The sequence below is a fragment of the Suncus etruscus genome, chromosome 4 (genome assembly GCF_024139225.1).
Source record: "Suncus etruscus isolate mSunEtr1 chromosome 4, mSunEtr1.pri.cur, whole genome shotgun sequence".
NCBI lineage: Eukaryota > Metazoa > Chordata > Mammalia > Eulipotyphla > Soricidae > Suncus > Suncus etruscus.
This window is the reverse complement of record NC_064851.1, coordinates 44,916,121-44,942,765: the sequence shown is the minus strand read 5'-3', so window position 1 is coordinate 44,942,765 and position 26,645 is coordinate 44,916,121. Positions and strand designations below refer to the sequence as shown.

Genomic DNA, 26,645 nt, shown 5'->3' with positions numbered 1-26,645 from the left:
ATGTTATTAATAGTTGAGTTTCAGCCATACAATGTTCCAACACCCATCCATTCAGTAGTGTTCATTTCCAGTCCCCAAGTTCCCTAGTTACTGTCCCATCCGAAGGGATATTATGCATATCACTTTACTTTCTTTCAATTCCAATTTCGTGTCCAAAGTGGTCATTTCCAAATATTATTGTCATAGTGAGACTTTATCTTAACTGCACTTCCCCTATTTTTTCTATTGTCTTTGGGTATTCTCATTCTCTGAATTTTTTTTTTTATATTCCACAGATGAGTGTGATCATTCTATGTCTGTTCTTCCTCCTCTGACTCATTTCACTCAGCATGATACTCTCCATATCTATCCATGTATAAGAAAATTTTAGGATTTCATTTTTCCTAATAGCTGCATGGATTCCATTGAGTAGATGTACCACAGTTTCATTAGCCACTCATCTGTTCTCAGGCACTTGGATTGTTTCCACATTCTTGCTATTGTGAATAGTACTGCAATGTGCATAGGAGTGTAGGTGACTTTTCAGCATTGTGTTTTTGGGCCCCAAGGGTATATCCAGGATCAGTATTTTTCTAGCTCTTTTTTGAGTAAAGTCCATATTGTTTTTCCCTAAATCTGGACAAGTCAACATTCCCACCAACAGTGAATGAGAGTTCCTTTCTTTCCTCATCCATACCCAGCACTGATTGCTCTTATTTTTCTTGATGTATGCCAGTCTCTGTGATGTGAGATGATACACATTGGTCTTTCATTTGCATCTTTTTGATGTTAATGTGGAGAATTATAGGGTTTTGTTGTGTTTTTTGGCCATACCAGTTGATGCTCAGGGGATACTCATGGCTATGTGGTCAGAAATCTCTCCTGGCTTGGGGGACCATATGGTAACGCTGGGGGACTGAACCACAGTCTGCCCTAGGATAGCACATGCAAGGCAGACACTTGACTGCTTTTGTCACCACTCCAGCCCCATTTTAGGTTTTTTTTTTATATATATCATTTGCAAATACTGATTGTCTCTTTCTACTTGATATCATTACTTTCTCATTTAATTGCTGTCGCATCGACTTTCTGTACAATATTTAATAATATTGATAAGAATGGCATCTCACGTCTGATCTTAAAGCTTTCAGTTGAGTATATTAACTGTGAGTTTGTGATGCTGTGGCCTAGAAAGTTCTATTTGTTCCTATTTTCTGGAATATTTTGGGGGGATTGGTTTATTTTTTTTATTTTTTTAAATTTATCATCATAGTTATAAGGTTGTTCATAATAGTTATTTTTCTCACAAAGTTGTTCATGATTAAGTTACATCTTTACAAATACAATAACCTTCACCAGTGCACAGTTCCTACCACCAACATCCCAGTTTCCCTCTCATCCTCCCTGATGCCCTCTCTAACTTCTTGTCTCTGGGGCATACATTTTTCTTCTCTAAAGCCATAAATGGATATTGAACTTTGCTTAAAATATTCACCTGTGTTTACTGCTATGATCATATATTTTTTTTTCTGCAGGGTGAGACACACCTGGTGGTACTCAAGAGTCATTCCTGGTGATGATTAGGGTATGGTGTTCCTGCAATTTTAACCCAGACTCTTTTTTTTTTTTTGGTTTTTGGGCCACACCCGGCAGTGCTCAGGGGTTACTCCTGGCTGTCTGCTCAGAAATAGCTCCTGGCAGGCACGGGGGACCATATGGGACACCGGGATTTGAACCAACCACCTTTGGCCCTGGATCGGCTGCTTGCAAGGCAAACGCCGCTGTGCTATCTCTCCGGGCCCTAACCCAGACTCTTATATACAGTGATGTGATACAGTCCTATTGAGTCATCTCTCCCTGGCTTATCTGATGTTTTTGGCTTTTGTTTTGGGGAAGACTTTTGATTATTTCTTTTCCTATGCTATCAATTGATTTATTCAGTGTAGTGGAAGTCTCATCCATGAGGGCCTGGAAGCTACACTGACACAGCAAATAATCCAACACAAGGTTGAAGAGATAGAACAGGTTCAGAAACTTCCACCACAAGATATCTACCACCAAGCAAAAGATACGAGCAGGCAGATGGAGGCTTGACCCTTATGGGATGGGTCAGAGCACTTAAAAATTAAAATAAATTTTAAAAATGGTTTAAAAAAATGGGCCAGCATATTGGAGGGGAAAGGTTTCTCAATTTCTACAACTATGAATAGATCTCTGTTTGTCTATAAGTGGGTATTAGTGTGTATGCAGTGGACTCCTCTATGTTTGCCTAATCAGTATAGTAAATAATCCCTGCTTATATATAGCCCTTCTTATTTATCATTCTTCACCCTCCCCCACCTTAACCACCTTACAAAACTCCTATCCTTTCACCTCCTCAATGATCCCTTGCCTCTCCCTATTTAACCCTCTTTACCCTTAGCTCTTAATTCCTTAGGAACTGAGATTGTCCCCTGCCTCATTAAGTTGCCACCTGCCTCCCAAAGTGAAAGGACAGCCTCTCAGCCCCTCCCCACCCCCTTGCCTGGGCAAGAAGCTGCAGCAACAGCTTCTGCTGACTCGTTTTATGTGGTCCTTTTTTTTCCACCTCCCCTCAATATGGACTGTTGCTTGCTACCTGATTCAGCTCTAGAGAAATCCCCAGCTTTAGGACACAGATCCCTTATTGCTGCAAACCATTTATTTCTAAGACTCCATAAGATCATGGTGCAGAATGAAAAATTTCCCCGGGATCTTATCCATCCCCCCAGACTATCTCAGGGGGAATATCAATATTTTCTTTGTATGTTTATTTCCTTAATAATTATAACTCTTGAGGCCAGAGCAATAGCACAGCGGTAGGGCATTTGCCTTGCATGCAGCTGCCCAGGATGGGCCTGGATTCAATCCCCAGCATCCCATATAGCCCCCGAGCCAGAAGCGATTTCTGAGCAGAAAGCCAGGAGTTACCCCTGAGCATCAATGGGGTTAGCCCAAAAACAAAAACAAAAATTTATAACTCGTAGTGTTTATTTCCATATGTAGAAGTAGCCTCCTCCATCCTTTGTTTGTTTGTTTTGATTCTGCTTAGTAAGAAATTCTAGTAGAAAAGTCTTGCTTGGGATAAGATCTTAGGACAAAACCAGGGCACAGAGATTGTATAAGACAATACAATAATAGTGTGAGAATCAGGCTAAAACCCAACAAAAATATACTGGCTCTGAAGAGAGAAATGGGAGAGAATGGCTGTGTGTGTGTGTGTGTGTGTGTGTGAAATATACTGGCTCTGAAGAAACAAGACATTAAAAAACAATCCCATTCACAATAGTGACACAGAAACACATTATCTTGGAGACAACTAAAGAGGTGAAAAGCTTATACAAAGAAACTACAAAACACTGCTTCAAGAAATAAAGAGGACACGAGAAACTGAGACATATACCATGTTCATGGTTGGGAAAACTAACAATTAAAAGGCAATATTCCACAAAGCATAATAAGATCTAATGAAATCCCTCTAAGAATACCTATGGTATTCTTCAAAGAGGTGGACTAGATGCTCCTGAAGAATGGCTAAAGCAATTCTTATAAAAAAGAAGATGGGATCATCACTTTCCCTAATTTTAAACTCTATTAAAAGAACAGTCATTAAAACAGTGTGGTGGAGCCTGATTGCTGCCAAATGTCTAGCAAGCAATGGCTGCTGCCCTGAACCTCAGCTGCTGGTTTTGGGACCAACCCAGCCCAGAAACATCTGCAGAAGCTATGCAATAGAAAGTAAACTGGCACCACCAAAGAAGAGTGGAGCTAAAGGAGCCTGGCCACTCTGCTTTGCTCAGTGGCTGCATGCATTTCCTAGTCAATGATCCCAGCACAACACTCAGAAAACATCACACTGCAGATGTGACTATGGGGAAACAACACAGGCCAACACCATGCATAGAGAATGAAGATGGCGGCTCTGATGACCCTAAAAGTATCAATCACCTATTTAACCTCTCAGATAAGTGGTTTAGAGAAGAAATATGGAGATGTTCATAGAACTCAAAGAAAGCATAGATCGAGCTAAATGGACCACAAATAAGAATCAAGAAGATATAAAAATAAAAATAAGAAGACTCCAAACTTAAATAGCATGACTGAAAAACATGGTAGGCAAAATGAAAACCTCACTGAGAGCCTGGCCAACAGAGTAACTGCAGTGGAGGACCGAATTAGTGAGCTGGAACATAAGGTACATAACAACTCCATACAACAGAAGAGAATGGAAAAGAGCCTTAAACAAATGATCAGGCAATGGAAAAAATCCTCAAAGAATGTGAACAGATGAAAATAGAAGTGTTTGATAAACTCAGTAGAAACAACATAAAAATCTTTGGAGTCCCAGAGACCCAGGAAGAATCAACAGTCAAGGAAATCATTGCAAAGAAACTCTCAGAGCTAAAGAGTGCATGCAACCAAATCCTGCATGCATGAGGAATACCAGCTAAAATAGGTCCACCTCCAAAAGCACCCCAATACACATCCTAGTCACAATGATGAATCCACAGATAGGAATAATGCAGCCATTATCAAAAAGGGAAATTACATTTAAAGGAGCATCCTTAAGATTTACATAGACCTATCATAAGGAACTCTCAAACTAGATGGCAGTGGTGGGACATATTGACAAAACTCAATGAAATGAATGTTTCGCCTATAATACTGCACCCAGCCAGACTCACTTTCAGGTTTGAAGGAAGTATACAAATAGATTAGAACTTTGATATCAGACTTGAAACTATAAGGTATATAGAAGAAAATATAGGCAAAACACTCCATGACATTGAGACTAAAGTCATCTTCAAGAAGGAAACACCCCTGTCCAAGCAAGTAGAAGCAAAGATAAACAAATAGAACTACATTAAACTGAGGAGCTTCTGCACTTCAAAGGCAAGTGACTAGGATACAAAGGTTACCCGTGGAATGGGAGAAACTATTCAACTAAATAATAAAGGTGATAAGGGGGTAATATCTAAGATATACAAGGTACTGAAAGAATTCAACAAGATAAAAAGAATTCTGCCATACAAAAATGAGAAGAAAAGATAAAAAGAATTCTGCCATACAAAAATGAGAAGAAATGAATAATTTCCTCACAAGAAATATCTATGGTAAAAAAAAGGGGGGGCAAATGAAAGAATGTTCCACATCTGTAATCATCAGGAAGATGCAAATCAAAACAACAATGAGTTATCTCACACCAAAGAGACTTGAATCACAAGAACAAAGAGCTACAACACAAAGAACAAGAACAACTAGTGCTGGTGTGGATGTGGGGAGAAAGGAACTCTCATTCACTACTGGTGGAAATGCCATCTAGTTCAGTATTTCTGAAAAAAAAAATACAGATATTCCTCAAAAAACTGGAAATTGAGCTCCCATATGATACAGCAATACCACCCTTAGGGTTATACCTTAGAAACACAAAAAAGCAATACAAAAGTGCCCTCTGCACTTCTATGTTCAGCACTATTTATGATAGCCAGAATCTAGCTTCACCCTGGGTGCCTGTAAACAGATGAGTGGCAAAAGAAACTGTAGTATTTCTACACAATGGAATATTAAGCAGGTGTTAAGTAAAATGAAGTCATGAAATTTTCCTATACATAGATTTGCTGAATGAAATGAGTCGTGAGAGGGACAGAGATAGAAGAGTCTCACTCACCTGTGGGTTATCAGAAGAAAAAAAAAACAGTATGCTAATAATATCCTGAGAGACTAGAGGGCCAATAGGACCAGCACATGATCTAAAGCTTACCACAGATTGTTGAGTGCAGTTAGAGAAATAACTGCACTGACTACTACCATGATAGTAGTAGTACCATGATAGTGATAGAAATAGAATGTCTGTCTTGAAGACAGGTGGGGGTAAGCGCAAGTATACGGGGGGCATTGGTGGCAGGAAACTTGCACTGGTGAAGGGTGGTATACATTCTAAGACTGAAAAGCCCACTATGAACATTTCTGTAACCACAGTGCTAAAATAAATTATTTAAAAATAAAAGCATTGCATGGGGCCGGAATGATAGTACAGTCCAGAGCGCAATTGTTCTGCACGCAACTGACCTCGATTCGATCCCCAACATCCCATATGGTACCCTGAACCTGCCAGGAGTGATTTCTGAGCACAGATTCAGGAGCACCTTGAGGCCCAAAAACCAACAATAAAAAGAGTTGCAGAGAAGTGAGACAGAACAGAGAAAGAATTTTTAATAAAAACAGTATTTTGTTGAAGGAAAACAATTTACATACAATGTTTCATGTATAAAGTTTATAGATGTAAATCCCTAAAGCAATAAGGAATCCATTTTGTACTTCAAAATAATGTCTGATAAATAATGTATGATAAATTATCATATAATAAACCAACATTCTCTCTAGTTCCTCTACTTTTTTGTTTTGGGGCCACACCTGGCGATGCTCAGGGGTTACTCCTGGCAGGCACGGGGGACCATATGGGATGCCAGGATTTGAACCACTGTTGGTTTTGAGTTGGCCGCGCACAAGGCAAAAGCCCTATAGCTGTGCTATCTCTCTGGATTTATAGTTTCTCTACTTTTTAAAACAAGTTTTTTGAGTGTCTATATTGTGCTAAGCCCTTCACAGACTAAAAGACAGGTTAAAGTGTCGAAATGATTAAACTAAACACTCTGAACCATAACACAGCCATTAGAAGAGCTATTCATTTACTTTTTCATTTTTGCAGTGCATGGTGGGGAGAATGCCTACATTTCTCAGTGCTCAGGTGTTGCTCCCTGAAGTGCTCTGTGTGATTATATGGTAGAGGGGATCAAACTTGGTCCCTTTTACATCAAAGCACTTTGAGCCATCTCTCAGCCCAAGTCATTCTCTTGAATATAAAAGGATGTTAATAAAATAGAAATTTGGAGGGGTGTCTTCAAGTGATACTCTGTCTCAGAGACACAGAGACATTCCCAGCAGTATCTGGCCTGGCTATGCAGCCTGTGGGTCATCAGTGCTTAGTGCCTTAAAGGCTACTCAGTATGCTTTTTAGGATTTTTCAATGCAGGGATCCAATTTGGAGTCTAGTGGATGCATGTGGCTCCTGCCCTCTGACTTATCTCCCCTGCCTGGCCATTTTTTTCAGATGCAAAGATTACTGATTGATAGTTTTATTACTTAAAAGTAATTGTTGAAAGACTTAATTTGTACTTGTCCTACATATGCTCTATTTTAATTTTCTTCAAGGTGGAAAATATTCCATAGATCATGTGTATGTAATCAATATTAAAAAGAACCAGAAAATCCAGAAGTATCTAAAGAAAATGAAAATATATCTGTAACCCTAACACCTAGAGGTAATCATTGTATATCTGATATATCTAAAATACATATTAATATATTAAACAGGGATATTTAATATGTGAAAACATAAAAACATAGGTATACTGATTTAGATAGCTATTTTAGGTGAGGTTCATTTGACTATGCTCAGGAATCACTTCTGACTCAGTGTTTAAGGCTTGCTTCTGGATGTGCTTGGTGAACCAAGTGATGAAGGATATTGAACTCAAGCTCTAAAAGAGATATTTTAGAAAAATAAAACAATGCATACCACTAGAGATTAATTTCTTGGTTAAAAACAGTATAGTTGATGGGGGGGCTGTGGATGTGACTCAGCAGAACACACATCTTGCATGTGTGAGTTCTTGGTTCTGATTCCCAGAAATGGCAAAAGGATTAGGGAAAAAATGGTATGGTCAAGTAAGTATAACAATTTCTTTAATTCTGGCTATATCTGATGAAGGCATATAGCCATCATTTTAGCCAGCAATCATATTTTAAGTGACTAACAGTTTAAAGAAATCTAAAAGTTATCAAATTGATTATAAAATGTCAGATAACATTTTTTCTTTTTTCTTCTTTTTTTTTTCTCATATTACACATACTTAACATTTTCACTTAGTATTAGTGCCACGCATATATTTTTAAGAGTCCAAATCTTGGGGCCGAAGTGATAGTGCAGAGGTAGGGCATTTGCCTTGCATGTGGCTGAACCAGGATGAACCTGGGTTCAATCCCCGGCATCCCATATTATCCCTGCAAATCAGGCGTTATTTCTGAGCGCACAGCCAAGAGTAAACCCATGAGCGTCACCGGGTGTAACCCAAAAACCAAAATGAGTCCAAATCTTTTAAAACACATGAAGCTGATACATGATTACAACTTGAGGATAATGAAACAGTCTCTTACAGATTTAAAATTAAAATATAGTAAGTAATGTTTTATACATTAATTTCTCACATAGGCATCATATAATTATCATAAAAGTTCTTTAGTAACTTATGCACATTATTAATATTTTTGTTCGTACTTTGTCTCAAATAGAACAATTTTCAGAAGTAGAGGAATAGTATCATTAAATTTCAGAATAAATTTTAAATAGAGAACTGGTCTAGAAATGTAAAAATAGACACCTAAAGAAACCACACTATTAGTTATAAATATTCTGGAGGCAGACAGATATTTAAGAAGTTATATACTCAGTAGAAATCATGTTTTCAATATATTTCTTATATATTCTTCATTTTTAAACAAGGGTCTATCTTTGTTGAATTTTCATTGCTTAGATAAGGCACGGTAGACAAATATTTGCAGGATGAATAACATCTGGGAATTTATTAAAATTTTAGGTATTCAAAATTATAAAATTCCCTATAAATTATGTCATTAAAATGAACATATTGCTATTAAAATGCAAGTAAAAATTGTTTAATCATTTTAAAGCAATCAAAATTACAATATAGAATTGTTATCTTGGTATCTAAATTATTTTACCATATGTATTTTAACTTCTGTAACATTTACTTTAAGATGATGGTTAATTTAAAAAGTTTTTAATCAAAGTTGTTTTCAAACATTGTCATAATGTCGCTCTGAAGAGTCATATCAATGGTACCCGCCATCTGTAGAAAAGAAATAAAATATAAATGTATGCCTTCATTTCATCTATATAAAAATGATTATGCTTCAATTGGACCATACAAAGTAAATATAATTTAGTACCATTGAGTTTGTATGTAATTTTTATTCTTTTTATTATATATTTTATTTAAACACCTTGATTACATACATGATCGTGTTTGGGTTTCAGTCATGTAAAGAACACCACCCATCACCGGTGCAACATTCCCATCACCAATGTCCCAAATCTCCCTCCTCCCCACCTGACCCCCGCCTGTACTCTAGATAGGTTTTCCATTTCCTTCATATATTCTCATTATGTATTCAAAATGTAGTTATTTCTCTAACTAAACTCATCAGGTGAGCTTCATGAGGTGAGCTGTAACTTCCAGCTCTTTTCTCTTTTGTGTCTGAAAATTATTATTGCAAGAATGTCTTTCATTTTTCTTAAAACCCATAGATGAGTGAGACCATTCTGCTTTTTTCTCTCTCTGACTTATTTCACTCAGCATAATAGATTCCATGTACATCCATGTATAGGAAAATTTCATGACTTCATCTCTCCTGACAGCTGCATAATATTCCATTGTGTATATGTACCAGTTTCTTTAGCCATTCGTCTGTTGAAGGGCATCTTGATTGTTTCCAGAGTCTTGCTATGGTAAATAATGCTGCAATGAATTTCTTGGGTGAGTATGGGCACCCTCTCTGCATCTTTCTTCTTCATGGCAGCTGAGTACATTACCCTAAAAGTTCCGGTTATCAATAATAGTGCTTTAAATTTCTGGACAACTTAATTTGTTCGATGCTGTCATTCCTATATGAATGTGGATAGACAGCTAACACCAAGAACTTACTAAAACTTCTGCCATTGTATTAATGATTTAATTGAAACTACAATAATTTTCACAAATTTGCTTGCTACTGAAATTTTTCATTGTTCTTTTTTATCTTCCTTTTTAATTTTTTCTTTCAATTAACTTTGCTCTCACTTATCTGGAAACAAATGTTTTATGGTCAATGTCAACTATGTGATTCATTTTCTTTAAATAAAGTATGAAAAACTGAAGGAACTCACCACAGAACAAATCTTTAAAAGAAGTTCTTTAAGAAGAAAAATTATGCCATTATGAAAATGGTAAGTACTAAGTAAGCATAAGGTTTTTCTCTAAGCATTAGGGATCCATAACTACTCCAGATCACTAGGGACCCCAAACTACTCCAGATCACTAGGGATCCCAAACTGTGGAGTCATTTTAGCCTCAAACTTGCCCATGATGCTTGAGTCATATGATGAATCCTAATATTTAACACTTTAAGAGACCATCTGACTACTTAAATAATGGTATGCTCCCACAAAAATTTTAGGGGATCAGAAAGATAGTATGAGGGTTACTATGCTTGCTTTGCATAAAGCCCATCTTGGTTTGAGTCCTAGCACAGATTATGGTACTGATCCCTAGCGCTGTATATGGACCCTTAAGCCCTGAGCACAGAGCCAGGAGTAAGCTAGGTATGATCCCCCCAAAAAAGTCCAATTAAAGTACTCATAAAGAAATACATGTAAATGATTCACCTTCACAATACAATTATTACTCCATTTGAAGATAAGGAAATTCTTTAGAGTACTCTAGTATGACATTATAGGTCTTACTTTTGTATGTGTGGGGGTACACCCAGTTGTCTGGGGCTACTCCACTCCTATGATCAGAGGTTATTCCTGAGAATCATTGCTGCTAGGACTGAACTTGGGGCCCTCCTGCCTGCAAAGCGGGTGATCATTGCATTAGCTCGCTGCCTGGATTCTGTCTCTTGACTGAACTTTTTGTGTTTGGCTCTGATCTGAGAGTCTAATTTTCATTAAAGAGATAATCTTCAATATGCAAAATATAAATTTGTTACACCATTTGTTAGGTTAGTAAAAAAAAATAAAACATACTGCTTCTCTTCTCCTTCGTTCTTGTTCTTTCTCCCTTGCTAAATTACGGTCCTTTAAAAGCCAGATTTTGCTTTTATCTTGAGCTTCTGATGGCTGCTGGTATTCTTCTCCAAGGCACTTGTTTTGTATTTTATTTGAAACAGGGTCCAGGGCGACTCCAAGTTCCCTTAAATAAATAAATAATAGTTCAAATAACATTTTCATATCCTTTAAAGTTTATAAAACATTTTATTGAAAGACAAATACAAAGCTATTAAAACAAGTTTGTGTGTGTGTATGTGTATGTGTGTGTGTGTGTGTGTGTGTGTATGCGCGTGTGTGTGTGTCTGGGCATATATGCAGAGGGGTTAAATTCAAAGCCTATGAGGGTATGAGTTCTACCATGAGCCACATATATTCCTTGTAGTGGAATTATTTTAAACGTTATCTTTCATGTTAAAATTTATATTGAAAACCCCTAGTAACAAATTTACATTGAACAACCTATAATATTCAAGATAAGTTCTTAGAAAACTGTGTCCAAAGTAACTAGTATTTTATTACATAAAGAATGGAAATGATAGCATAACATACATGAAAATAATGATACTTTATAATTTAATAATGTTCTGCTTGGCCAGAGAAGTAGCGCGATAGATTGAGCATGCTGGGGTTTGATTTTAAGTATCAAATGGTTCTCTAGGTATCACCAGAAATAACCCCCTAAGGTCAGGAGTAGCTCCCCCTATAATAATGGCACACTGCCACAAGTGGCTCTACAATACAGTTAGTATGCTAAATAACACAACTGATCATTGAATTATTTATAATTGTTAAAGCATATATGCTTTAAATATGCAATAAAGCATATTATATATAAAATATGTTTATATATTGCTATATAAAAATAATTTTCTGTATCCTACTACATGTCTGAAATATTATAGAACAATTCAATATATTTAAAATACATGTCTTATTTTAATATATTTAAATGCATTTATATATAGTTCAATAAACTATAAAACAATTTAAAATATTAAAATGCATGTCTTATTTAAAGTATATTTTAAAAACATTCATTAAAGACCTTTACTACTTTAATACTATATATTACTGACCTCTGGTTTTCTTGAATTGTTTTTGGTTCCTTAGTATTATGTTCCAGATGTTTCCGTATCAGTTCCTGTGTCCTAGCTTTTACTTCCTTTTCTATTGCTGCTTTTCTGAATTGGTTGAAGAGCTCATCTGAAGATTTCAGCACTCCTGATGTTTTTACTGGCTTGCCTAAACTTTTCCAGGAGTCTGCGTTCTTGATCTTTATGTCCTAAAAGTCCAACAAAAGACAAAAAAAATTTAAGTTATATGTCAAATTCATGCGCCAAAGGATTTTGCATAATTTTACAAAATTTGAGTGCTAGTCAGAAAAACATAAGAAAATACCCAGCCCAGAGCAATAGTACAATGGGTAGGGAGTTTTGCCTTGCACGAGGTTGACCCAGATTCCATTCCTAGTATCCCATTTCTTCCTTGTTTCCTGCTCTCCCAGGTCCAAGTTGCCAGGAATAATTTCTGAGTAGAGTCAGGAGTAATCCTTGAGCACTGCTGAGTATGACACCACCCCCCAAAAAAAAAGAGAAAAAGAAAATATAATAATCATCATCTAAACTTATATATTTATCCAAAACCAAGGTAAAAAGCATTTTCTCTTAGAGGTTCATAAGTATTTGTTGCTTATAAATATTCCCAAAGCTTCAACACAATATTATCAGATATTGCTTAATAATGTTTAAGAGAATTATATAATGATATACTATCCAAAGATCAGTGTGATAAGATATATTAATGATACATTAACATGTGGTCAAGAGCTGGGGAGACTTTCAAAAAAAACTGTACTATTTCACATGTTGGAGTCCTACATTCTAGCCTCAGTGCCAAATAGTCCCCTCAGCCATGAACAGAAATAGTCTCTTTGAGCATAAATGCAGAAGTAGCACCTAAACATTGTGAAGCAAATCATATAGTTATCTCAACTAAGCATTAGAAAAAGTCAACATTCTTTTATGGAAAAAATTCTCAACGTAGTGGTTAAATTTTTTTTTTTTTTTGGCTCTTGGGCCACATTTGGTGACTCTCAGGGGTTATTCCTGGCTCTGCGCTCAGAAATGGCTCCTGTCTTGGGGGACCATATGGGATGCCAGGGGATCAAACCATGATCTGTCCTAGGTTAGCGCATGCAAGCAAATGCCCTACCATTTGTGCCACTGCTCAGGCCCCCAAAATGGGTAATATTTTTATGTAATTAAGGTCTTATTGACTAGCTCACAACTAGTATCATTCTTCACTATGAACGCTTTTATTTCTAAGGCAAAGAATAAGATAAGAATGTTCACACTTTTATGCAGCACAGTATCAAAACTCTTAGAACAATCAGGGAAAGAAAAGAAATTAAAGCACTTAGGGGTCAGAGAGAGAGTACAGGGGTTAAGCCCTGCATATAGTCAATCCAGATTCAAACCTCAACAGTGCATTTGGTTCCCTGCACACAGAACTAGAACTAAACCTTAAGTATCTTTGGGTATGACAAAAAGTAAAACAAAACAAAAGCAGCACCTAAATCAGAAGAAAATGTCACTATTAACAGATGATATTCTATTACCATTAAAATACCACAAAAATATTTGAGGAAATAAATTCAGTACATTTACAAGCTACAAAAATCAATATAAATATCTTCTGGGGGACCAGGGATAGCTAGCTAGGTCAGTGGCAGACTGTCTTGTAGGCAATGAGGTCTCAAGTGCAATCTTTGCGCACTTTATGCCAAATCCAAGCCTAGAGGAATTGCCATTTGGGGTCACAGTAACATACCAAAGAAAATGCAGATCCCAGTGAGCATTGTGACTCCATGCACATGACCACCTCAACTTTGCAACACACCAACATATGAAAAAAGGGGGGACATAGACCCTTGCATTTCTATCCCCTGATAAAGAAAATGAGAGAGAAATTAAGAAAACAATCCTATTTACAATTACAAAAAAATAATGATCACAAGTAACTTTAATCTAGAAAGTGAATACATTTAGTACGCTATCAAATTATTGCACTGCTGAAAAAATTGAATATACAAATGAATAACATACTATACTTTGAATTTGAAAGAATGTTAAATTTAAAAAATACTGCTAAAATGTCCATACTGCTCAAGGAACAGAATTAATGTAATCTCTAAATATTTCAATGCACTACTTACGGAAAATAGATAAAATAGTCCTCATTATAAAGAACCACAAAATACTGGGGTCTAGAGAGATAGTATGAGGGTAAGTGCTTTCATTGCACTTAGGTGCAATGGTTCGTTCCCTGACACTCCATGTGGTTTCCCAAACTCTACCGGTGGTGATCTCTGAGTACAAAGTCAGAAGTAAACGCTGAGCACAAAAACAAATAAAAACACAAAGAAGAAAATAGAGGCATTACACTTTCTGGTTTGATGCAATACTACAAAGCTATAGTAATCAAAACAATAAGACATTTGCATAGACACACAGAAAAATTAAACTAAAAAAAGGCCAGAAATTAATTCACATAAATATGGTCAATTTATGCAGCATAGTCAAGACTATAAACTGGGTTAAAAACAAAGTCTCTCCAATAAATGTTACTTGAAAAAAATGAACAGTTTTATACAAAGAATGAAATTGGACCATATCTTATAGTATACCATGCATTTAAAAAAATCCTCAAACTGGATAAAAAAAATCAAACATTAGGCCATGTAAAACTCAAGCCAGAGCAGTGGTTCTCAAATAGTGGGGCACACCCCCCAGGGAGGGCATGAGGCTCTGTAAAGGGCGGTGCATTTGACCTCAGCAAACACTGTCATAACAAGCTAAGCCCCGTGTTTGTCTCTGTATGTCTCTGGAGCTGAGAGTTGCTGTGTCCTGCTTCAAACTCTGCTTCGAAAAGCTATGCATTGCAAAACGTGCTCATTGTAGCCATTAATCCAGACATCACCTCTGATTTAAAAAATCAGCTCAAATTATTTTATGTATTTTTGTTTTGCAGGTTAAATTTTTTTAAATAAAGATACTATTTACAGTCATGCAGGGGTTGCGATAAATGTTTTCTTCTTCCTAGGGGGGCATGACAAAATATTTGAGAAGCACTGAGCCAGACCAACAGTACACCGGGTTTTTCTTACATACAGCCAATCTAGGTACAATCCCAGGCATCCCATATGGTTCCCTGAGCCTGCCAGAGAATTTCTGAGTACAGTCATGAGTAATCCCTCAACACAGTTGGGTGTGGCCCAAAACAAAAACAAAAACAAAAACAAAAAAATCTAGAGGGGCTGGAGTGGTGGTGCAAGCCTTGTGCGTGGTTAGATCCCCTGGCGTCCCATATGGTCCCCAAGCCAGGAGCGATTTCTGAGCGCATAGCCAGGAGTAACCCCTGAGCATCACTGGGTATGGTGCAAAAACTAAACTCCCCCCCCAAAATCTAGAAAAAAACAGGCAATAAGTTCCTTGTTTCTAAGGTACTAGTTTAGATTTGATATTAAAACCAAAGGTAACAAAAAGAAAAATAAGAGGAACAGTATTAAACAAAACGATGTCTACAGCAAAGAATGCTGTCAAGAATGGATTGGCAGGAGCAGTGGTAAGTGAAGTAAGTTGAGGAAGAAGGACATATACTGATGATCTTATGCATATGTGGTATACAGAGAAATGACAGTACCAAATGATGATTAAAAAACAGAATGCAGAGTAAGGGCAAGGGGAATTCTTGGAAGAAAGAAGTGGAGGACAGAGGTAATATAAGGACATTAGCTGAGGGGTTGGAGTAATAGTACAATGAGTAAGGGGCTTGCCTTGCATGTTGCCAACCCGGGTTCACAATCCCTAGTATCTCCTATCATCCTTGAACATCGCCAGGTATAATTTCTGAGCACAGAGTCAGAAGTAAACCCTGAGTACCACCACACATGTCTCCCTCCCCAAAAACCCCAAATAGTAAAAACAAAAAAACAACACAACCTAACAAAAGAGGCTACAGAGAATGTTAAAACAAGTTTTGTTGCTTATTTTTATGCAACCTTTTGGCCCTTTTGAAAAGAATTCTTACTATTTTAAAAGTAGTTTGGATTGGTCAAGATCACACACACTTAAATATTACAACAGAAAATATAATAATAATAAACCAAGTTTGTGTAGGTGGGAGTGGGCAATACCCACTGATGCTCAGAGGTTCTTCCAGGCTCTGTACTTGGAATGACCCCTGGTGGTGTTCAGGGGACTGTATGTAGTGCTGGGGATTGAACCTTGTCCAAAGCTGCAACATGCAAGGCATATGCTTATGCTCTAGCTCCTATTCATGTTCTAATCTAAACCAAATATTTAACAAATTTTGTAGCATTATTATTTCTATCCTAAAGGGGATGGATGCTACTTTAAGTATAACAGAAATTAATAATGTAAGTTTAGCATTAAAAAAAACTTTTAAAATAGTTCTTATCTATAAGAAAATGCCCAACTTAAGTATAGTTAATCTTGATGACAAGTTATTGGTAACGTAAAACACTTAGATACTAAGAAGACACAAAGACAACACAGTATAGTTTTCATGGTGTTAGTCTTATCAAAGAGTACGGTTTCTCTTTTACTTGGAAGAGAAAAGATAAATGGCAGTAAATACTTTCATAGAACATTTCTGAGAATTAGATCCCAGTGCCTAGAATAGTGCTTTTCTAATATATCTCAAAACATATATTCTAGAAACATTTGATTAAAGAATGCCCTTCAACAGACGAATGGCTAAAGAAACTGTGGTACATATACACAATGGAATATTATGCAGCTGTCAGGAGAGATGAAGTCATGAAATTTTCCTATACATGGATGTACACGGAATCTATTATGCTGAGTGAAATAAGTCAGAGAGAGAGAGAAAAACGCAGAATGGTCTCACTCATCTATGGGTTTTAAGAAAAATGAAAGACACCCTTGTAATAATAATTTTCAGACACAAAAGAGAAAAGAGCTGGAAGTTCCAGCTCACCTCAGGAAGCTCACCACAGAGAGTGATGAGTTAGTTAGGGAAATAACTACATTTTGAACTGTCCTAATAATGAGAATGTATGAGGAAAATGGAGAGCCTGTCTAGAGTACAGGCGGGGGTCAGGTGGGGTGAAGGGAGACTTGGGACATTGGTGATGGGAATGTTGCACTGGTGACGGGTGGCGTTCTTTACATGACTGAAACCCAAACACAATCATGTATGTAATTAAGGTGTTTAAATAAATTAAAAAAAAATAAAAAAAAAGAATGATTAGTGTGTGATTTGAGATGAAGTTCATGAAAGATTTGATTAAGAAACCTCCCGAGTTCTGGGATATCCCAGGGATCAGAAATACATGACCCCGAGTACCATAGGGTATGGCCCTCGTGGTCCCCAGTACCATGTTCTCATACCCATCAGCCATATATCATCGGAAGTGGCCCCCCAGAATTCCATAAGAATTCCAAATATTTTGCTTGGGAGGCACACCTCTCTCAAGAAATATTCCACAAATATTTTTATAATGGACAGTTTTGTGATTGACATGATTTAAAATAAGACTAGCTAGCAAATACAGCATAGCAACATAATATAACTTAAAGGTGGGGAGGACAGACTGTTGTGTACCGGTAACTTTAAATAAATGGGTGGAGAGAGAGTTCAACATGTGAGAACTTGCTTTGCAGGAAGTTAGCCAAGACTTGATCACTGGCACTGCATGTTCTCACAGAACTGCCTGGGGCAACTCTGAGCACCGAGTCAGGAGTAGTCCCCAAGTAATATCAGTTATCAGTTAAAAACAAATACTAAACACCACCACCAATAACAACCTGGCCAAAATTTAGTATCAGAGATGCTCTTTTATGTTAGGGCTTAAAGGAACTCTCATCATCACTTCCATATTCAATTTAACTTAAATCCCTCCAAGATTTTTAAGAAAAATAAATAACTTTACTCTTACCTTCTGCACAGGAACTTGACATTCAGATTCTAGCACCAATGGGGCATTATCATCAGACTGATGCATCACCGTCTGATCAGTCACCTGCTGTTCAGAATTACCTAGATGCACACATTTTTAGAATAGTATGATTAAAGTTTCATATTGTTTGTCTAGAATTTGTTATCTTTTCACCCCTGGGTCAGAAACTATGAAACACAAAATGACTAATGTCTTGATGCATCATAACTCTGTATTATTCTTGAGGAAGAATACCAGAAAATAACATTTTTTTAATTTAAAATTAATGGTCTGCTTTGTTTTTCCCCTGGCAGCACAGAATATATAGCTGGTACTCTGGTTCATCCACCAAAATCTATTTGCTCATTCACATGGAATAGCAGTTCTCTAATGTGCAGACAGACCTCAGCTCCAACTGTGAGACCAGAGATTGAGGCTGGTTTGACCACATTCAAGGCTCTGCTGTACTCTCGCTGGCCCTGAATTAAAGAGTTTTTTGGTATGGATTACAGAAAGTGTAAGCGATAAGAATAAATTAAGCAATACTTTATGAAAAAAATTTCAACTTATTTTAAAGCTAAATCACACATTTTCTAATACACATGGAGATGACGTAGGTAGGAGGTTAAAAGAAAACAGGTAACCCTTGAAAATTCAATTTTTAAAATACTTTACATACACTAATATTTGCCAGATTCTTCTAATAAGAAAAGCAGTGAATTTTTTTCACTAAGTTTCAACAGTTTTACTGTTAGAAGATTTAGCAAAAATTTATTCCCATTAACTTCCAGAAAATTCAATAAACATTTGCAGTTTCCCTTGGGTATAGTGCCACCTACAGTTATAAAATGTGAACCACTTTGATAAAAAAACAAAAACAAAAACAAAACCCCGAAAAAATAAATGCAATAGAAAATAAAACAACAGCAACATCTAGATATTTCTCTATACAAATGCTATTACTCAGAAACAACACACAAACAAATATTAAAATTATATAATAAATCCAAAATTAATACAGATATTTATAGATTTTTTATATAGGATGTTTTCCTAAAATAGAAACAAAAGACTATGATGACTGCATTCTGCCTTTTTTGTTTTGTTTTTTTGTTTTTCAGGCCACACTTGTTTGATGCTCAGGGGTTACTCCTGGCTAAGCACTCAGAAATTGCCCCTGGCTTGGGGGAACAATATGGGATGCTGGGGGATCGAACCGCGGTTGCGATCTTTTCTTGGCTAGTGCTTGCAAGGCAGACACCTTACCTCTAGCGCCACCTCACCGGCCCCGCATTCTGCTTTTTTTAAGATTGCCCTTTTCTTCTTCAATGCTACCTTACTGTTATACTACTATGTACTTATTTTAATAAAACAGAAACACAGCCTAGTTTTTGTGTGAATGTGTGCTTGTATGTATGGTTTCATGTCTACTTCAGTTTTCCATCTCTGCACTGATTTATCATAAATAATTTCTTAAATAACTTCAGAGGTATAGCTTAACATGTGCACTGGGCCATATAAGATTCAACAAACTCACCAAACTATTTCTCTAGTCATTTCTTTTTAAAATTAAAATTTAAAATTTTTTTTATTTTTTTATTTTTTGGTTTTTTTTTGGTCACACCCGGTGGTGCTCAGGGGTTACTCCTGGCTGTCTGCTCAGAAATAGCTCCTGGCAGGCACGGGGGACCATATGGGACACCGGGATTCGAACCAAACACCTTTGGTCCTGGATCGGCTGCTTGCAAGGCAAACGCCACTGTGCTATCTCTCTGGGCCCAAAAATTTAAATTATTTTATACACCGTGGTGACAAAGTTGTTCATAATACAGATTATTTTTTAGTTACAAAGTTGTTTATGAGTTTCAGTCATACAATGTACAATACCTTTCACCAGTGCACATTTCCCACCACCAAAGTCCCCAATTTCCCACCCGCCCTTCCCCGCCTTCATCTGGGGTAGACATTTTTCTTCTCTGTCCGAGACTCTCTCTCTCTTTCCTTTAGACACTGGTTTGCAATATTGTTACTGAAGGAATATCATGATTACCACTTTATTTCCTTTTAACACCCATTCTGGTACAGAGTGATCTGTTGGAACTATCATTGTTATAGTGGTTCCTTCTTTGCCCTAATTTTATACCCTCTCCCTCGCTATTTGTGGCAAGCTTCCTACCATGAACTTGTTCTCCTGGTCCTTGTTTCTATTGTCTGTGGATATTATCATCATATTATTTTTTTAATATAAGACAAATTAATATGATTATTCTATGTATCTCTCTCCCTCTGACTCATTTTCATCAGCACAATACTCTCATATCCATTCATGTATAAAAAAATTTCATGGACCCGGAGAGATAGCACAGTGGCATTTGCCTTGCACGGAGCTGATCCAGGACCTAAGGTGGTTGGTTTGAATCCCGGTGTCCCATATGGTTAGCCAGGAGTAACCCCTGAGCACCACCAGGTGTGGTCCAAAAACCAAACCAAAAAAAAAAAAAATTCATGACTTAATTTTTTTTACCACAGTTGCATAGCATTCTATTGTGTAGATGTACCACTGTTTATCCACTCATCTGCTCTTAGGCACTTGGGTTGTTTTCAGATTCTGGCTATTGTGAGTAGTTCTACAGTGAACATAGGAGTGCTGGTGCTTTTTCTGCATTGTGTTTTTGGATTCTTAGGGTATATTCCTAGGAGTGTTATTTGATGGATCATATGGAAGCTCAGGTTCTATTTCTTTTTGTTTTTGTTTTTGTTTTTCTTTTTGGTTTTTGGGTCACACCCAGCAGCACTCAGGTGTTACTCCTGGCTCTGTGCTCAGAAATTGCTCTTGGCAGGCACAGGGGACCATATGGGATGCCGGGATTCGAACCACCACCCATCCCTCATTGGCTGCTTGAAAGCAAAGGCCACCTCTGTGCTATTTCTCCAGCCCCAGTTTCTATTTTTTTTTTTTTGAGGAATGTCTATGTTGCTTTCCAAAAAGGATGGACCAGTTGACATCCCACCAGCAGTGAATGAGAGTTCCTTTCTACTGGTAACCACACCAGCACTGGTTGTTCTTATTCTTCTTGATGTGTGCCAGTCTCTGTGGTGTGAGGTGATAGCTTCTTGTTTTGATTTGCATCTCCCTGATGATTAGTTATGTGGAACACTTTTTATGTGTCTTTTTGCCACCTCTAATTCTTCTTTGAATAAATGTTTGGTCATTTCTTATCCCCATTTTTAGAAGGGTTAGATGATTTTTTTTCCTGATGAACTTTTATATATCTTAGATATTAACTGCTTATCAGGTGAATATTGAATTAACAGTTTCTCTGATCCCATGAGTAGTCCTTGTATTGTAGTAACCATTTCCTTTGAGGTGCAGAGGCTTTTTAATTTAAGGTAGTCCCATTTGTTTATCTTTGCTTCCACTTGCTTGGCCAATGAAGTTTCACCTTAAAGATGCCTTTAACTAGCATCAATATCATAGTGTTCTGCCAACATCTTCCTCTATGTATCTTATGGTTTCAGCTCTGATATCAAGGTGTTTAATCCAGTCTGATTTGACTTTTGTGTACAGCATTAGAAGTCTAAGTTGGGGCCCGGAGAGATAGCACAGTGGTGTTTGCCTTGCAAGCAGCCGATCCAGGACCAAAGGTGGTTGGTTCGAATCCCGGTGTCCCATATGGTCCCCCGTGCCTGCCAGGAGCTATTTCTGAGCAGACAGCCAGGAGTAACCCCTGAGCACCGCCGGGTGTGACCCAAAACCAAAAAAAAAAAAAAAAAAAAGTCTAAGTTGATTTTTGTGCATGCTGACCAGTTTTCCCTCCACTTGTTGAAGGGGGTTTCCTTGTTTTACTTTGTAATTTTTGCTCCTTTAGCAAAAATTAATTGTTCATATATACCTGAGGGTCAGTCTCAGGATATTGGATTTATTCTACTGATCTGAGGGTTTGTTTTTATTTCAGTACCATGCTGTTTTATAGTACAGTTTGAAGTTGGGTAAAGTGATGAATCCCATCTTCTTTTTTCCCTTATGATTGCTTAGTTGTTCCTGGAAGTTTATTGTTCCCTATGAATTTCAGGATTGTTTGCTCTATTATTTTTTGAAAAAAAAATGTAATGGGTATCTTTATAGGGATTACATTAAATCTGTACAATGTTTTCAGAAGTAATGTCACTAATGATGTTCATCCTCCCTATTAATAAGGGGATATGTTTCCATTTCTTTTTGTCCTCTTTTATTTCTTGAAGTATTTAATAGTTTTCTTTGTATACATTTTTTTGCCTCTTTAGTTAACTTCAAGGTACTTGATTTCTGAAAGCACAACTGTGAATGAGTTATTTTATTTTAATTTAATTTTTTTGGGGGGGTCATGCCCAGCAGTGCTCAGGGTCTACTCCTAGTTCTGTGCACAGAACTCCTGGCAAACTTGGAGAACCATATGGGATGCCGGGGATCAAACTTGGGTTATCTGCATGCAAGGCAAATGCCCTACCTGTTGTGCTATTGCTCTGGCAGAAGACAAAGATTGCCCACTTTTGCCACTTTTATTCAATATAGTACTGGAAGTACTTGCCATAGCAGTTAGGCAAGAAAAAGATATTAAGAACTTCCAGGAAGGAAAGGAAAGAAGTTCCCTAGTTATTTCTGATCAACTTTAAGACATAAAACCTGTTTCACAAAAAACTCAAAGCAAAACAAAACCCAAAACTAGTTTCTATCACTGTTAAAACTAACAATTATCTTCCCATCATCTCCATGACAAAGTTATTCAAAAATTTACTTATATTCTTATTTCTTTACATCTCAATTTATAACAAAACAACTTTGTTTGGTTTTGGGTCACACCCAGCAGTGCTCAGGGGTTACCTCTGGCTCTGTATTCAGAAATCACACCTGGTAGGCTTGAGGGACCATATGGGATGCCAAGGATCGAACCCAGGTCTGTCCTGGGTCATCTGCATGCAAGGAAAATGACCTACTACTGTGTTATCACTCTGGCCCTCAACAAAACAATTTCTGTCCCAAACAAATGGCCACTACAAAGCAGCTTTTCCAGTGTAAGGGTTCACATTATAAATGCAAACGTCCCTCCTAACTCTTCATTCTTATTTCAGTGCTTTGTAAGCATATGGTGTTCTTAATGTCTATCTACCTTGGCCTCTATCATACCATCTACTCTATTTCTAAAACTGTTTATTTTCTTCTTTTAGCTTATTATTCTGTTCTACTTTTACAAAGTTTTATTTCTTGCATTTTGCCCTTGACTTTCTTTTTCTGCTCTGCATATTTTCTTAAATATTTCACTCTTTCTCATTGCTTCAAGTATCTCCTACTTATTACAGCACTTGCTATATATACTTAGCTCCAGAAAATTTCTAGTTGTATATTTCTGACCAGATATTCAATAGCACTACAAACATGTCCCACAAAAATGTCCCAGAGGAACATTTCCCCCTCTTTTTCAATACTAGCTTTGATATCTCACAGACATGTGCTCTAACAAATTATATTAATTCTATCATCAAAATTCATATCTAGTTTATCTATGCCCTTTCTATTATTGCCTTATGTAGTTTTGGCCTTCAAAATTTCTTTTCCAGACATTAGCGCTCATTTCTCTACTTGGAATTTCAAAGTAATTTTTCCTTATTTCATCTTATTATTCCCATAGATGCATCATGGAAGTTGGTTAATTAGGGCTCTGGCAGCAATAGGATTTATATAAGGCTCACCTGTTAGTGCAAATAATCCATATAAAAGTCAACTCTATGTTTCACATGATTGAAATAAAAAGTACATTGGGATGCAAAAGAGATTGTATAAGGGTTAAGCTTGCCTTGCTTGTTTTGTATGCCTGAGCAGAGAGCCAGGAGTAGCCCTTAAACACCTTCAATGTGTCCAAATATACCCCCCCAATAATAGTATATTTGGTTATAAAGCAGATAATTTCTAATTTTCATCAGATTATTTCTAATTTACAACTAATCATTTTTAGCACCTCAAATACAGTATGTCGTGTGTGTGTGTGTGTGTGTGTGTGTGTGTGTGTGTGGCACACCTGGTGATCACCAGCTCAGGGCTTACTTCTGGCTCTGTGCTCAGGTATCACTTCTAAAGTGGTTCAGGGTGTTGGAGATTGAATCTGGGTCAGCCACATGCAAGTTAAGCTGCTATTATAGCTCTGATTCCTGTGATATATAGCATTTAGCATTTTCATATATACTTTTAAACATTAAGCTATCTACTCATTTACTTGTTAATATCTTACCTGAGGAAGGCAGAATTTCTAAGGGCGAAATATTTTTTACATTCTGTAAATGTTCTGATTCCTTATTAACTGTTAACTGGTAGTGATTGGGTGGTACTGTGCATGAATGAGGGGTTTGGTGAACTGTAGTTTTCACAGAGGTGGTCTCGTGCACTGAAGATTGTATCTGCCAAACAAAGTTCAATAAAATTATATTTCAGTTTTAATCATATATTAAAATAAATGAAGAAAACAAAACACAAGAGGAAAGAATACTATTTTCTGAATGTAATATTCACATAAATATTCATGGTATAATTATTCACCATACATATGAGAAAAATAAAACTTACAGAGATTCAATAACTTGGCTATCATATACTTTATATGTGGATTAGTCAAAGATATTTCTAAATCACATATATGTTTTAAATTGTTAAGTCTTGGTGTTCCTGCCCAGTTAGAACTAGTCTTAAGTAGGGGGTGGAAGAAGAGAGCCGTGGGTCCACATGTGTGCATAATAATAGGGAAGAGAACACCATGACAATGGTGAAAAAAAGTGGGGTAAGGGGGTACTGAAAAATGGTGAAGTGTTATATATGAAATTCTATCACGTAGCAGTATGGCAAATCAGTGTCTAAAACTTTTATTTCGAAAATAATCTTTACCAACTACCATATTTCTCCAAAGATACATCCTATGCTTATTTTTCCTTTTGCCTTATACCATTTTTTTTTTTTTTGGGTTTTGGTTTTTGGGTCACAATCAGCAGTGCTCAGGGGTTACTCCTGGCTCCATGCTCAGAAATCGCTCCTGGCAGGCTCGGGGAACCATATGTGTGATACTGGGATTTGAACCAATGACCTTCTGCATAAAAGACAAACACACCTTACCTCCATACTATATCTCCGGCCCCTCATTTAAAAAAAAAAAAAGAACAGATGACGAGATGAAAAAAAAAACGGTAAAAAATAACTGGTACATAAACAACAAAACATCACACTTAGCTATATGTAAAAATGAAATCTTGCAATTCACCTCTCTGATAATAGAACTACAGGATATCATGCACAGTGAAGTGAGAAGCAGGTATATACAGAATTATCTCTATTATGTGGAATATAAAGAAAAATAGCAAGGGATTAAAAATTGACCAATGGTAATAGAACCTGAGAATTGAACTACAGAACTGAGTTTTCCACGGGGGACTGAGTAGAGGGGTAAGGAATACTGATAATCTGGTGGTAGATTTGGTGCTGGAACATTATATGCCTGAAATTCTATTAACAGTATAAAATAATAGTGCCTAAATAAACTATAAAATAAAAAATGTATGGTTATGACAGGAGACAACATTAGCTTTAAGGAGCATGCCATACGCCAGGCTGACCCTGATAGGGAAATAAAGCCTCTACTTTCTACTTTGCATGTCTTCCCATTTCTTGTAATTAAGAACTCATTTTAAGTATTCCTTTTCCTTTTAAGCAGCATAAATATTTTTTGATTTTTCATTTTGTCAATGAATTCTAATTGTTATTATAACATCATAACATTATGAACTTTTGGGGCCGGAGAGATAGCACAGCGGCGTTTGCCTTGCAAGCAGCCGACCCAGGACCTAAGGTGGTTGGTTTGAATCCCAGCATCCCATATGGTCCCCTGTGCCTGCCAGGAGCTATTTCTGAGCAGAGAGCCAGGAGAAACGCCTGAGCACTGCCAGGTGTGGGCTCCCCCCACAAAAAAACCATTATGAACTTTTAATGTGACTGCCTTTCTTCTTACAATCTACAACTTCTTTAAGTTAGTATTATTCGTTATACTTCCCTATAACCTTAGACTGTTAAATAAATTTACTATATTCTCTATTTGATTACAGATACAAAGGTTCAAATTTTTATGAGAATAACAACTTGGATTAGTGAAAGAAAATAAAATCCCACTTGTCTCTTTAAAAGCAAGTGAAATACTAATTCAACTCTGATGTGCTAAAATAAGTAGTTGGTGTGGCCAGAGCGGTGGCGCAATCAGTAAGGTGTCTGCCTTGCCTGCGCCCTGCGTTCCATATGGTCCCCCAACCCAGGAGCAATTTCTGAGGGCATAGCCAGGAATAACCCCTGAGCATCACTGGGTGTGACCCAAGAACAAAACAAAAAATTAAAATAAGTAATTGGTGGGGCCGGGTAGGTGGCGCTGGAGGTAAGGTGTCTGCCTTGCAAGCACTAGCCAAGGAAGGACCGCGGTTCGATCCCCCGGCGTCCCATATGGTCCCCCCAAGCCAGGGGCGATTTCTGAGCACATAGCCAGGAGTAACCCCTGAGTGTCAAATGGGTGTGGCCCAAAAACCAAAAAAAAAAGTAATTGGTAATAAGCCTCAGAAACTCTGCCATTCCCTTCCTGCCTCTTCTTGAGAAATTCCACTTATTGTGCACATTCTATTTGGGCCCATGGATATGCCAAAGGTCATTCCTCTTAATGTATATACCCAAGGTTAAGTTAAATCAATGTAAAAATAATTCTATTCATCTGTTCGATT

General features: G+C 37.1%; 1 protein-coding gene across 2 annotated transcripts in view; it reads right to left on the bottom strand.

The window, feature by feature from the left end:
• Window positions 1-8,858: 8,858 nt before the first annotated feature.
• BRDT (bromodomain testis associated) overlaps window positions 8,859-26,645 on the bottom strand; it is a 62,158-nt gene continuing 44,371 nt past the window's right edge. Inside the window, exons 13-18 of one of the 2 annotated variants that reach the window (XM_049772194.1) lie at window positions 25,483-25,530; window positions 24,134-24,299; window positions 17,871-17,971; window positions 11,965-12,170; window positions 10,865-11,030; window positions 8,859-8,927 (exon numbers count right to left, since the gene is read on the bottom strand). In XM_049772194.1, the coding sequence (XP_049628151.1) occupies window positions 8,859-8,927; window positions 10,865-11,030; window positions 11,965-12,170; window positions 17,871-17,971; window positions 24,134-24,299; window positions 25,483-25,530 (756 nt within the window). Of the gene's footprint in view, window positions 8,928-10,864; window positions 11,031-11,964; window positions 12,171-17,870; window positions 17,972-24,133; window positions 24,310-25,482; window positions 25,531-26,645 lie in introns of both variants that reach the window. The other variant, XM_049772196.1, reaches the window with a different exon arrangement.